Source organism: Lepidochelys olivacea (genome assembly GCF_965140295.1).
Source record: "Lepidochelys olivacea isolate rLepOli2 genome assembly, chromosome: 2".
NCBI lineage: Eukaryota > Metazoa > Chordata > Testudines > Cheloniidae > Lepidochelys > Lepidochelys olivacea.
Window position 1 is genome coordinate 216,452,228 of NC_140412.1, and position 15,520 is coordinate 216,467,747.

General features: G+C 38.5%; 1 protein-coding gene across 2 annotated transcripts in view; it reads left to right on the top strand.

The window, feature by feature from the left end:
• The window catches only part of DGKB (diacylglycerol kinase beta), a 504,484-nt gene that overhangs the window by 397,298 nt on the left and 91,666 nt on the right, over positions 1-15,520 (top strand). For both annotated transcript variants that reach the window (XM_084618553.1, XM_084618552.1), the window contains exons 21-22: positions 3,414-3,504; positions 9,625-9,820. In XM_084618553.1, coding sequence (XP_084474679.1) covers positions 3,414-3,504; positions 9,625-9,820 — 287 coding nt within the window. The remainder of the gene's footprint in view (positions 1-3,413; positions 3,505-9,624; positions 9,821-15,520) is intronic.

The following is a 15,520-nucleotide window of genomic DNA, read 5'->3' on the forward strand; positions in this document are numbered from 1 at the left end:
ACAAAACCGGCCCCAGGACCGACCCCTGGGGCACTCCACTTGACACCGGCTGCCAACTAGACATAGACAAGTTTCTGACCCTCCTCCTCCCCCTCTTTGTTCTTGTTTACTCTGCCACCTTCCACTTCAGTAGCTCTTGTTCCCTCTGCATTTGAATCAGAAAAATTCCTCCCTCAGACTGCCTGGCCCCAGCAGAGGGGCCACTGAGAGCTCATGACAGAGAGTCTCCCTCCTCTCAGTTCAGGTTCCTTGATTGGCTTTGGCCACAGCATCCCAGAGCTTTAATTTCAAGAAAAGTCCTGTTCAGCCCTAGGCTCAGTGTAGGTGGAATCTTCAGGGAGTATAACTGCGAAAAGGTAAGCAATTTCTACTGAGCATGTGCAAACTGCAATTTTTCAGATGCTTATAACTTGGTCAAATTTGGAGTGGATTTTCATGGAGATGGCAAAAGACACATTCCTGCCACAAAGACAACTGCTGTGACAAATTTGAAGCCCCTGCTCCAAAGAAAGATACTATAGCTTTTCAAGGAGAAAGTCTTCAGAATTTTTTAACATGAGTAAAATGCGTCTTGTCCCAAGCCTCACTGGCAGAAGCTGAACCATTTTATCTGAAATAAAAAAACAAAACAATACTAGCCTGAGGCAGACACCCAGTATGGAAAATTTCAGTCCAAATGGTTAAAGTTGGGCAAAGTTGTAAGCAACTAAAAATAGGGTCTTATAATGGGAATTCTTAGGCAACCTTAATAATAGGCAAGGCTAATAGCCTTGTGTATAATACTTTTTAGGTCAGAGAATGGGGTTTTTGTATTTTTTTTTTTAATTTGAAGATATACTTTGTCATTGGCTGACCCCTTTTTATGAACACAATTAATGTATTAATCCATTTTGTTTGACTGATTGCATAATGAGATGCAGTGCATGTGCTCTTCTGGTGTATAATAAAACATGTATTATTTCCATATTTAGATATAGGGCTATTTTCCCAATAATATGCCTTGTAATTTCCTAATCAGAAAGGTTACATAAAATAATTTTAGCAATTGGGGGTTTCTAATTAACTGATAATAATGCAAAGCTGTAGCATAGCCAGCTTAAGCAAACTCACTAGATTCTTGGATGAAAATAGTGCTCTGTGCTTTTTTCTTTTTTAATTAAGTGAATGTAGCTCTTGTGCAAGGTGTTGGCTTGGGAGAACTAGAGACAAAAGTCTGCGATTTATCTCCAGTACAAGAATAGTACAGGTGATGTCAGTGCGAGCTTTCCCATGCTGTGCTGCCAACTTGTTTCAAACATGTTTTAGAAGATGGTCCCACTTATCACACCATGTTCCAGTACTAGGGTATGTCTATGCTTAAAATGCTCCAGCAGCACAGCTGCAGCGCTTCAGCTGTGCCACAGGAGCACTTCAATTGTAGACACTCACTAAAGTGACGAGAGAGGTTCTCCCATCACTGTAGTTAATCCATCTTCCTGTGAGGTGATAGCTAGATTGACAGAAGAATTCGTACATTGACCTATTGTTGTCTACACCAGAGATTAGGCTGGCATAGCTATGTCTCTTAAGGGTGTTCACCAGCCGCGAGGCTCCAAGGAACAAAGGCGAGAAAGGGCTTGACTACGTGGGGAAACTAAAGGCTGTTCTATACTAGAAAATTACATCAACCCAGCTATGTTGCTCAAGGGTGTGGAAAATCCACAACCGAGTGACATTGTTAAACCAACCTAAGTCCCCATTGTGGCTCACAAAAGGCATCCCTACGTCACAGGGGTGTTGTGAGGAGAAATACATTAAAGATTGTTAAGCGTTTTGAGAGCCACTGATAAAAAGTGCTATGTAAGAGACAGGTATTATTTTGAGGATATTATTATCTATCATTTGTGCTTACAAACAAGGGTACCAAATAGGGGCTCTTTTGAAAATCTAGCCATATAGCTATTTCTGAAAATACTGTCACCTGAAATAGTTTCATACTGCTTGTTAGAGTTGCTCTTTGAAGCATGTCTCTGTTCTCACAGACAGAGCAGATTGACATTTAATGTAGAGTTCAGTGCTGAAAATTGTTTTCCAAGACTTTCAAATCATCCATGTAAAAGCCCTTTTTGAAAAAGGTTACACTGTTTTACAGCAATATGTCAGCTCGCTCTCCTTATAGTTTGGTATCTTGGAGTAGATCTCTACACCCTATTCCAGACTCTAGTAGGGACACTCTTGTGTCACTCCCCTGGTGCACCAGGCAGGATTCTGTCTAACACTTTTATCAGCAGGTTTCTGGGAATGACAACTAATGTAGTATCCCTCCACATTGCCTTTAATTGGCTGTCACTTTCTACGGAGCTGGTCGGGTGAGAGCAACACTATAGCTGGCAGATTTTATAACTTGATCTATCTATATCCACCTTCTGACTTTTGCACTGATGCAGGATTAGCCAAATTCTAGTTCAAAGTGCAGTGTACTGTGTTTGTACCAAAGAATGACAATTACAGCTGAATGCACTATATTCATGTCTGATTCTTAAATGTGAATAATGAAGTCTAACTTGGGTTTTGGGGTTTTTTTTAGAAGGATAGTTTCTCTTTTTGTCACAGAATAATTAAAGTTTCATTCTGGTTATACAAAACTGCTTTTAGTTATATGAAGTGGTATTACTGATGTACTGATTATATTTAACACTGTACAATAAAACTATTAAAATAGAAGTGCGAGCTTCATTATACATTTGGGAGGCTACACAGGTGTAATGTCCCCACAGGTTTCATGCTATCCTGTATATTTTCAATATAGATTTTCATCTGCTTTTATTTTACCCTAGAATCCAGTAATTAACTTCAAAATGCAAATTCCATGCCCCATTTTATGTGTCAGCTGTCAAACAGCAAAATATCTGAGGAGATATTAGGGCAGGAATTTTGATTTTCTTTCAATATCTTATTTGTGATAATGAACTAGAATCACTCAAGTGGCTTGGGACAGACTTAATTCTTGTCTTACCTCTGTTTCATCCTGAGGATCTCCGCTACTTCCATATGCTAGAATTCTGTGGAATAGGGATTTGAACTCTAAACCACCAGAGTGTAAGACATGAAATAAGAATCAGTAAATTTTCTGAGGCATGTCACTGGTTAAGTGACAAAAAAAATTCTGATTGTCACTAAAATAGAAAAGTCAAAGGAACATTTGAACCTGTCAGTTCCACTCATTCCTGTTATCGCTTTAGGGGATATCATACAACTTGACACCAACATTTAAGCTTTGAAAATTACGAGCTCATCTATTTCAAATGGGATGGCACATGTTCCCAAGACTTTGCCATTACTTATGATGGGAGACAGGATGATCACTTTTTTGTTCAGATATTGATATTGCATAAGCTTCTTCTTCTTCTTCTTCTTTTTTTTTCCTGTTTCAGAATGAAGAACAAATTTTGGTATTTTGAATTTGGCACTTCAGAAACTTTCTCGGCCACCTGCAAGAAGCTGCACGAATCTGTAGAAATAGAAGTAAGGAACTAATTAGTGCATGTTACGCTATAAAATGTTTCTGGTTTGACTCGAATGCAGGGGGTGGTGGGGTGGGGAGGGCAGTGCAGAGTGCCCAGATGCAATAAGACAAAGGAATGCACAAGGTTTTGACCTCAGATCCCAAAATATTATTTTTGTCAAGTCTATTTGTGGTGTGGGACAAAGTTCAGTTTGATGATTAGTGAGGTCTTAATACAGTAGAAGAGGGCAAGAGGGGAACTATAACATTAGAAATCAATAGGGAAGTTACTATCTCTGGGTCAGATAGAAAAATGAAAGATTGTCAGAGGGAGGGAGAATTGTTGCAGCATTAAAATAAAAAATCTTATTATTTCTAGGTCCCAAGTTTTTGTAACCTTTAAAACTCAATTCACTAAAATTATACTTGCTTTCCTGGATAAAGGTTAAAGAATACATTTTTTTTTTAATCATTCCCCTTCATTAACTACTTTTTCCTCTTTGCACAAGGGGCCATCTTACCATTATACATCCAAGGTTATCTGAAAAGGCACCCTTGATAGATGTGGACAGAATAGGCATTAAAAATGTTAGATCAGGGAGTTTCGATAGTCTATGGTGTAAGTGACTGATGGGGGCTGTTAGTCACATTACAAAAGTAAGGTGAAAAAAAATAATATAATTAGAAATATAAACCTGAGGATGTAAGTTATAATAATTCAAACATTCCTCAAGAGGATTGAGCCCCTTTTCTATTCTGATAATAATGGCAAAGGGCCCAGACTCGCTTTTTGCGAAGTCAATGAGATATTTTGCCACTGATGGTAGGATGCGTGGGCCCAAAATGTGTAATGAAAGGTTATTAGGGCCTGATCCAAAGCCTGCTGAAGTGAATTGAAAGACTCCCATTGACTTGATTTGAATGGGCTTTGAATACTAGGACATTATCTACACCTAAAACTTAGGTCAACCTAGCTATGGTGCTCATGGGTGTGAAATTTCATACCGCTGAGACACATAGTTAAGCTGACCTCAGCCCTGGTATAGATACCACTAGGTTGACAGAATAATATTTCTGTTGATCTAGTTACCACCTCTTGGTAAATTTATTACAGTGATGGTAAAGTCCTTTCCATCACTGTAGCAAATGTCTACAGGACACCACCAAAGATTAAGACTGAATTTCTGAGGCTTACGAGGCCTGGGACTTGCTTAGTTTGTTGTTAGGTTGAAAGGCAGATTTTTTGCTCGTGAAAGTTTTTTTGCTTCAGAAAAATAAATTGGATGTTACTGCCAAATTGCCATTTCTCCTGAAATTAGGAGTATTTATATCTTGCTCTTGAAGTGGATATTTTATACCTAATTTTGATTTTTAAGGAAGTGCTTCATATTCAGTTCTAAATACAATTAACTTGAGAAACATTTTCCTAAATATTTGGGGAACTGACTAGCAGGTTTGATTTTTAAATGTGGGTCTTGGTATCTAAATCTCAGATATACTGTAATTTAGCAGAATATAAAGCACAGGAGCAGGTTTTTGTCCAATGAACAACTTTCCACCCAGCCATTACGTGAGCTCTGTGCCTAGTAAGAGGTGATCTCCTTAAACACAGAAGCTATATAGGTGATCATATATTTTTACATCCCACATATTCAAAGTTAAATGAATTTCCATCCAGTCTCAAAATGGTGGTAAATTGGAGTCTTTAAATTATTATTATTAAATTCAAGACATTAGAGTTTCATTATATTGTGTGTGCTTGTTTTTATTCACTTACTGCATGATGGTTAATATAATTAATGCTCAAGAGAGGTACCTGAGCAAATCAAATAGAAATGGACTCCTTAAAATTGGGTAGTGGGAATAAATTATGCACAGCTATTACCTTGAAAAATAGGTTTCTCTTACACTAATAATACCTAACCATGTATTTGTATTTTCTTCTGTTTTGTTCTTATATTATAAGCATTTATGTTACAATGTGTTTTCATCTGGTTTGTTACCTGCTGCCCTTTGCTCAAGGATCTCACTGCAAATGAGACCTTGATGAATAATACCACATTTCACTTTGTGAATAAAACACACAAAGAGTGCATTTGCTACAGAGCCAAATGTTGCGTGAACAAAGCCCACGAAGATTAAGGATGTGTATTTCTGAGCTGGGAGAATGTAATCAGGCATTTTACAGGCAAATATTAGTTCATCCTTATATTTGGTTTCTAACTTAATTAAGCCTAGCCTTCCTAATTTGCACTCTGATTTCTTAAGTCCTGTACTTTCTTTTCTGTACAAGATGAATAGTACATTTTAAACCTCAAATTTGTACATGAAAATCCATGTGAAGGTGACAGGAAAAGTGAGTAGTTCAGGAAAAGAGCACATGTTCAAGCGCTGTCCTGAATAGGAATACTTTTCTGAATCGGGGCCCCAAAAGACAAGTCTTCTAAATGAGAAGGAAAGCAATTTTATGGAGGAAAATGGCAATCTGTAAAATTAGTTTTCTTTCCTTTGTAATTTGAGTCGTTACCAAAATTAGACTTAAACCTTTATAGTGTGTCCTGGGCTATCAGCTTCTCCTCCATAAATACCTTTTTATATAAAAATGAGCAAGATTAAGTGACAGTATGGTGTGGCACAGTATTGCACTTATTCAGATTCTATAGCCTTCATTCTCAGTTCTTTTCAGTAAACTAAATCACACTTGATAGCTTCACTCTAAGACAGATCTAAAATGTTCCAGGCTAATGAATGTAATAGAAACGCTAACACAGAAAATTAGACTGCATCCAAGAATGGACCCAAAAGGAACCAGAAAAAAACTACTATTTTCTAGTTGATATAGACAAGATATACATCTAAAAAGCATGCTGTTATATTAACAATACCTTTACATTATATGAAACAGAAAAAATAGGAACAGAATACAAATGTGATCTGTTATTTTAGAATATGAATGTATTAGGGCAACAAAGCTACCTATAGAGCAAACTCCTTCTCTGTGTATGAACAAAAGAAATCCTTCTTTACTAATTCCGAAAGTAACTCATCACAGTGGGATTCTGAGGCCTAGTCAAATAATTGTCTTAGTGTACTACCTGCTGTGTTCAATATTGAGTGAAAATGGAAGTGAGGCCCCGGCACCATCTTATTTTACAATTCTTCTTTTATTTAAATAATTCCAGTCGGTTTGGGGGACGCCAGACCTTTATAAATTAACAGCAGGGAAATACCAAAGGTGTCAGATTGCATATTTATCATCTTTTTCGTGTAATACTTAAATATGTATTAAGAAGTGACTGACATAAATTAGGCAGATTTCAGAAGCCACAGGCCGTGGCTTGTAGAGGACCCCCTTCTGCTTGACATTTCATCCTTGTCAAAGATCAAATTATTTTAATTTAGGCTGCAAATTATAAGGAATGAAGACTTCTTTGTGGGAATTCCCTGTGGTAATCTGACTTTTGTTGTTACTGCTGCTTGTCAGTGTGCAAAAGATATAATATGCATGCAAATAAGGTTAAAAAATATGTACTATCTAATTATCCAGCCAGTACATTCCACTTGAAGACAGTGGGAGGCCTGACACACAGTATGTGTTTGATTCATTGAGGCCTGCAGGGTATTTACACAAGATTACTTTTAATTATGAAATTAATATCTGTTTATCTAGAATGTGTAGCAGTAAGTAAGTATACACATGAGCAGAATTTTTTAGTAAAATAAATCTTTATCTTTAATACATATAAAATATAGAAAAACCATGAGTTTTCTTCCAAAATGACATTGAAGACACTCATCACCTTTTTTGGAAAGTCAATAAAAATGTGCCATTTCTGTTATACTTGTTTCCACAACTGCCAAGTCATTTCAAGACGTCATTGCATCTTACCAGCTTCCCTCACTGAATATTTTACGTGGCTTTAAACTTTTTAATTTTGTGTGAGAAAATATAGAAAGGAAGCCTTTCTATTGTGATTGCTCTTGTCTCTTCTCTAGATTTGTAATATTGTTAAAAGCATTTGAAAGAGACAGAGGGGTATACGCTAAGTATGGTTTGGTTTTGTGCTTTGGGTGAGTTACAGGATAAGTGAACAATTGGGGCAGGGATGATCATAATTATATGTAGTGGGTTCTTTTTCTTGGTAAAAGCCTTAATAAAGGCTTAATGTTAAGCAGAGAAAGAAAATGACAGTGGCCTGTAGAGCAGTGAGCTACCAGATGTCAATGAACTCTCACTGAACCATATATTTTTTTTCTAGATTTCTTCCTGGTAATTATATATTGGCATTCCAAATTCAGGCCATAATCCTGCATTTAAAATGTACAAGTGGGTCCCTGTAGCTATGCAGAACCCCACTGAAAGGGCTTGATGAAAGTGCAGGCATCCCCTAGCATACTGTAAATTACAGAACCGGGACCTAACATATTCATGCAATATATAATAAAGCATGTGGTTATGCCAGGATGTGTTGTGAGGCATGAGGCTAGTGTGCAAATAACTTCAGCCAATATGGGAATGTGGATCCTGGGGACTTTGGATGACTCAATGAATTAATAAATGGATATGAAGCCTTTGCCCTAGTAATGGGTGCAAATATAATCCAAGTTGTAGTAACCAAAAGTTGGTTGTTTTCTATCCGATTGCTGTTCAGTTCCTTGCTGTAGATGGAATGGGTTAGTGGTTTCGGTCTGGTTCCTAAGGGAATGTGTGTCCGTATAGGAAAACCGGCACTACATTGTATGTGTATTGGAAGTCTCAGCTGAGAGGCCAAGGACTGAATGAGCACAGAAACTAAATTATCTTCACACCCCTCAATCTACCTCATCTTTAGGAGATGTAAACAGGACAGTGTGTAGTGACTCCTGTTCTAAATAGGTTTCCTGTTCTCTGGATAGGGGGAGTTTTCTGTTTAGGACTTTCCATCTGGCATCTGTCATCAGCACTAACTTTCCTAAAGAGATAGCAAAGAAGCCAAAGTGGGACTCCTTATATCACTTTCAAGGAAAGCTATTATATTATTGAAGAAACTGATTTTTAAAGCAGAATAGAAGTTTCCTTATGGCTCTACTGGTAGCACTTTGCTCCTGGCCAAGAAGATCTTTGGTTTATCTCCAACATGGGCTCATTCCCAATGATTTGACTGCTGTATAGTGCTAAGCAGGTGTGTGCTATTCGTCTGTCAGATGTGGTGATAAATTTAAGTCCTCTAGAACAGCGGTTCTCAAACTTTAGCAACCCAAAGACCCCCATTTTGATTTTAAAAATTTGGGGACCCCCAAGTCTTCCCCCACTCAGCCCCAGGCCGTCGCCCCACCCCACTTTCTGAAGGCCTTACCCCACCTCTTCCCACTCCACCCCTGTCCCTCCTCTTCCCTGCCTCTTTCCACCCCATCCCAGCTACTCCCCTTCCCTCCCAGCACTTCCTGCATGCTGCTGAACAGCTGTTCCCTGGCATGCAGAAGGCGCTGGGACAGATGGGAGGAGGTGAGGGAGGAAAAGGGAAGAGTTGATCAGGTGGGCCCGCAGACCCCAGTTTCAGAAACATTGCTCTAAAGGTTAATTTAAATTTTAAAAGTAAATTAATGTTCAGAAAAGGGTTTTGATTACCAGCAGTGGAGGTGTCAGAAACTCCATGAAGTCTACGCAGGGACTTCCACAGTTGCTACTGATCTTACATGGAAAGTGCTCAGATACTATGGTGCTGGGCAGCAGTATAAAACCCTAAAATAGAAAAAGTGTTTCTCTGGCACAGACAGATTATTGTGAAGGTAGTTTTTGCCATATGGATATTTGTCCAATAAGAGCTGTAGTGAGATCATGAACACATTTCACATCAGTCAATGCATAACCATCAGATAACAACCTTTCATTGCCAAATAGTTCCATGTTTAAGCAAGCAACCTGGGGATGAATAGTAATCATATCCACATTCCACCTTCTGAACCAGGACCTTGTACTCTTCTTCCCAGCTCATAGTTCCTTTCCAGGTATGATATATATATTTTAGTATTAAACAGGAGTATGTATTTGACAGTAGGAGGAATGATGAAGGAAAAAAAACTGGTAGGTAGAACATTCTGGTTTCTCTTTCTGTCTTACTGCTTTCTCTCTTTATTTCTTTGTTTCCTTTGCTAATCAGTGTGATGGAATTCAGCTAGACTTAATCAATATTTCTCTGGAAGGAATTGCCATTCTGAATATTCCAAGCATGCACGGTGGATCAAATCTTTGGGGAGAGACGAAGAAAAGACGTAGCCATCGTCGAACTGAAAAGAAGAGGTTGGATAAAAGAACCATTGTCACAGATGCTAAGGAATTGAAGGTTGCATGTCAAGGTAATCTTCAGATTAAAATGAGTAGCTCGTTCTAGACAGTCAAATAACTTATAAAACTATAATGCTATATTCCTCCTTATCGAAACTAAGTGTGGCTTAAAAAAACAAAACACACACACAAACACAAAATGCTGCAGCAGTGCACTGGCATAAACACATCTACACTGATAATTGCGATCTGTGTGCAAACCTAGATAGGACGTCACATGTGAAGCAGACTAAACAACAACATGGAGCACTGCTGTTCTATTCTGTAGAAAAAGTGCTTAATGCTACAGAAGCCAGATAAAAGCTACTCATGAATAACACTCTACATACAATTTGGTTTCAGGGACAGACATGCCCCTATTCTGACAGAATTTGTCCTCCATAGCCATTGAGCTTGTCTCATCATGGTAATAATGAGGATCTGCTACCATACCTGGATCCTATCTGCACTCCCTGATTATATACACTGCAGTTTGCCTGCCAGCTTTCCCTTCTATTTAGTCATTACTCATTTTTATAGAGATCTCAGGATTCAGTCCTAAGATTTCATTATTAAAAGTTATTTCTGACAATCATTGTAGTAAATAAGTGTCCATTTTACTTGGTGGGAGCTGGACAGCATTCATTGTAACACAACATTAAATATTACAAGTTAAGAAGTTTAAATCAGTTTTTCTCCAATTTTTGCATTTTGTGGACCACTTTCTAAAGAGAACTTCTTATGAACCTACCTCCCCACACAACCCTCCAACATTTTGGTCTAAAATATTATTTGGTACAGACCACATGGAAGGGTTCTACAGACCACAGTATGATACTATTGGCCTACAGTTATCTATGTACTCCTTCTTTTGCTCTCTTTGTATTTTTCATTTTCAAAGAGAAAGATCCCTTACCCCAATGGGTTAAAACATTCAAAAGGTGTATTTCTCGGTAAGCTTGATAAAACTCAGGATTTTTACATTCTGATTTTATTTCAATCCTTTTACTTTTGCTGCTTCTCTAAAGATTCTAAATATCTGGTTTTTTTCCCCAGATCTGGTACTCAGACATCAAACTTTTTTTAAGTCCTTGTTTGTTCATGACACTAGTATGGGATATATTGTAGCTTTAAACCACTACCTGACTGGGATGAGAAGGCAATGTGTATTGGCAGAAATTTACTGAGGCATTGTCTTTGAAGAAGGCACAAGGACTCTGGGATTGCTGGGGGACTGGCCACAACAATGGTATCTCCTGTGCCCATTAGCAGGGTGCAGCATGTTTCCTTCACCCCGTACTCATTTTAGCGCTGCTCTGATAGTCCAGGTGGAGCTGGGACAGCTCCATGGTGCTACCACACCTTCCTACCAACTACAGAGTTTCTACTGCTGCTGTCAATCCTAGAATCCCTTGTTTCTTGAAAACCAAGAAAAAAAAGATCACAATTGTGTGCTTGGTCCACCGAGCAACATAAGTTTCACCAACAAAAGTGCTGGTGTGGACAGTGCTGTGCCAGCAGGAGAGGCTCACCTGCCAACATAGCTAACACCATTTGTTGGGTGTGGTTTAATTATGACGGCAGCAGAGCCGTCTTGCCAGCAAAAAGAGGCTACACAGGAGACCTTACAGCGGCGCAGCTGTAAGGTCCAACTGTGCCACTGTAAGGTCCAACCGTAGTGTAGGCATAACCTAACAAACAAAGGGATTTCATATCAAGGGCAGCAATTCACATGCCTTTCAAATTGGTATGGGTGAAAACTGTAGTAACCTCTCAGGTGTTTGAAGATCTGTATCGAATGGGATAGCAGTTTCAGTCTAGTGACTGGTGGATTTGTCTCCATGTTACAATAGTAATTATTACCCTTTGTTTACGTCCTTGTTGGCAGTCTCAGCAGAGATATCAAGGACTGAATGAAGAACACTAGTTACCTTTAAAGGTGGTCCTTCCATGTCAATGTTCAGGAATGTTGCTGGGTAGTGCGAAGAAGTTTGGAATGTCACTGGCTGTGTTGTTGTTTCTGTGACTCTGCTTCCAATCTCAATTGAGTACCTTTCCCAAGCCTTGTATTAACTTAAACATTTAAGTCTAAGGTAAATAGTTAGTGGATAAACCCTAGTGGTTACCAGATAGGAAAAAAACAAATTTGTGAGGTGAACAAATGTATTTTCAAGTTTCAAAGAGCTTCTTTTAAAGGACAGGGTTTTTTAAGTGTATGAAGAAGTACTTTGACTATACATTTAGAATTTATAAAGAGCTTTGGTTAGGTAAGGTGAAAAGTTTAAGTCAATCAGCTATCAAAACAGCTGACTTCCTGTCTGTTCTCAGATAATGTGATTCCTTTGCTAGCTTGAAAATAGTATGTCCTTGAGTCACATCTTGTCTTAGATTAGTGTCTTTTTTTAAATACATTTTAGTTACTTAAAGGCTTGTGTATTTTTAGTTTGGAGGAAACATTTCACAAAATGTTAGACTTCTGCTGAAGTGTGTACTGGTAGTTTGAGAACCAAATACACACCTGCATGTTAATCTTTGTTCATTAATTTACTTAGTCTGAATAAATATCCTTTCAGCTGGTTTTATATCCAAACACAGCATCTAATCACAAGACATAACTAAACAGCCACACTTTATATGAAAATATTAGCTAACATAAGGCTTTTATAAGGATACATATCTGATTTTCCTGAAAATCTAATTCTCCTAATTAGGACTTTTGAGCAGTATTGAAGCTCATTTTTAGTATTATCAAATAATAGCAATGCAACTGTGTCACTAAAACTGTGGATCAATCTGTGTTTCATTATAAATCCTTGCTTTTGTGATTTTATAACTTGACCATAAAAATGTGCATTGGGCTGAAGCTTGGCGCACACAATCTGAATCCTGGAACGATTAACACTGTCAACACTTAAGACTGGATTGTGACTGTCCAATCTTTCCTGAATTGCTTCACTTACCCTGAAGCAGGCCAGGAGATAGATTGTGGGACTAAACTGCATTAGGTTTGTTTGGTGCAGAATATGTGGCCTCATGCATGCAGCAACACCACTTATTGAAGGGGGAGGAGACAAAGCTCTACCTACTCCTGGCCCCTCCTGCCCACTGGGTGTGGAGGGGATGTATTTATTCTGTGGAGACTGCTTCCTCTCCTGCATTGCTACTTGTGATGGAGATAGCCAGCATAAGGGAGTAAGGGGTCACCTTATACTACTTGTGTGCTGCCATACTAGCCAGGCCATAATTTGCCCCCTTAACTAGAAAGAAGAAGAAAATCAAAGAAACGTAGGGCTGGAAGGAACCTTGAGAGATCATGTAGCCTAGCCCCTTGTGCTGAGGCAGAACCAAGTATATTTTGACCATCCCTAACCATTGCTTGTCTAACCTGTTCTTAAAAACCTCCTGTTTTGGGGATTCCACGACCTCCCTTGAAAGCTTATTTCAGTGCTTAATTATCCTTAGAGTTAGAAAGTCTTTCCTGATATCTAACATACATGTCTCTTGCTGAAGATTAAGCTGATTACTTCTTGCCTTATCTTCAGTGAACATGGAGAACAATTGATCAGCATCCTCTTTATAACAGCCTTTAACTTAACTGAAGACTGGTCCCCCGAGTCTTCTTGCCTCAAGACCAAACATGCCCAGTTTTTTTAACCTTTCCTCAAAAGTCAGATTTTTCTGAACCTTTTATCATCTTTGTTGACCTCCTCTGGACTTTCTCCAATTTATTTGCAAAACAGTCCCATTATTAAAATCTATGAAACAAAAATTGAAAAGCTAAGTTCTTCACTTGGGTGCATGAGTGCAACTCCCACTGATTTCTATGGGAGTTGTGCAAGGATGTCAGAAAGTGACATTTGGCACTAATATTTTCTACTTGTAACTGGCTTTGATAGATATAGATAGCATATTTCAAGAAAAGTTTCTAGAGCAGAAATGCACATGCTTATTAATACATGATAGAGTTAGGAAATAATTATTATAGTTTCTATTGTGCAAAATCCATTTTATTATGAAGACCTAAATACCGATTTAGTTGGCAGTCTAGAACAGCTAGAGGATTTGGTGAACAGTTTGCTTTGGCAAAATTTTCATATGCAATATTTTACCAATCAGATCCCCAGGCATTAACAGATCTGTGAAATGTCTACACATTACTGATTATTCTAAGGACAGCATTTTAGCTGTAACTGTGAACCATCTTTCTTTCTGGAGCTTAGTCAAAATCCTTTAACATTATTTGGCCAAGATTTTTCTTTATGAATATACACAAATATTAATAAAAGCCAAGAATCAGTGTTTTACAAAAGGTGAACCTATGGCATGTAGACTAAAATATGAGCTTGGACGTATAACACTAAACAACTGAGCTACCTGCTTTTTAGCAAATGACACTCTCTCAAAATATAGATTATATTAAGACACTATATTTTCCATGAAAGATACACCAATTCTGTTAGGTGATAAAACAACAATGATTATATATTAAATTCTCTTCCTGCCAGAAATGTTAAATCAAGTTCTCAAACCTTTCCCTGTTTTCTTTAGTATTTCTGACAGAAGGAAATATATTATTATAGGAATTGCACTGCCAAAGTTTTCTTTGGGTGAGGAAAAATATTTGTTTTCTTTGCTGAATCTTATTTGGAGACCAGTCCCAACTGCTCAAGTTTATTGGGAGCCTAATTTGGTGCTGGATTATGTTAAGCACCTCACTGAATCACACCCTGGGGCCCAATCCTTCAAACACACACGCACCCTACGTGCGCGCACACACACATATAACTTTACTCACATGAGGAGTCCCATTGACTTCAATGGGAATGCTCATGTGAGCAAAGTTTATAAGCATAAGTCTTTACAGGATTAAGGTCTTAAATTATAAACTCTTCAGGATAGGATCATTTCTTTCTGTGCACCTTGCACAGCAACCCGCATACTGATGTTTAACAAAATGTTAAGAAAAGGGAAATCAAATTGAACAGCTTGACAGCAAAACTGTAGTGAGCTACTAGCCAGAGGCTTCTTAAATTTAAGACAATGCATGTTCATGGCTTAATTCAGCATTTAGATATAAACCAAGCTCATGGCCTATGATTCAATAACTCTGGGTGAAAATTTGTGTTGATGTGCTTTCTTTATTATGAGTTTCTGGATGGAAAAGCAGAAGCCATAGAAATGGAGCAACATCTGCCAAGACAACATATGCACAGTCACAAAAATGGGAAGATGCTGAAGCAAGGGAAAGTGACAAGGCCGCAGGGGAACTCAACAGCAGCCATGTAACATGCTGGCCTGCATCTTTAAGGGCCAGGGCGCCTGGGGCTGGCCAGTCTGTTTGATTATCAGACCCAGATGAGAAGGGGTTATATGCCCTCTATAAAGGGATCAGTTGACCCAGGTTGTTGGAGGAAAGTTGGCTCCTGTGAGTAGCTCTGGAGCAGAGGAAGTGGGTAGCAGAGTGAAAGGCCTCTGGGTCCTGGCAACCTACTTTGTTTTGTGTTTGAATTAATACAGTAGTGCCCTGGAGCAAGAGCCTCAAAGACTCTGTGTGGCAGTGAGTCTTTAATGGGACGGGGAGATAGGACAGCAGCCTACATGTGGTGGAGAATACAGGCAAGCGATTAGCTCTTTGAACTTAGGGGAAGATGAGGCAATAGCTAGTCTGAAGCTAGACCAGGTAAGGCGGCCCTGCTGTAAGCCATAAAAAGAGAAAAAAGAATACTCAGTAC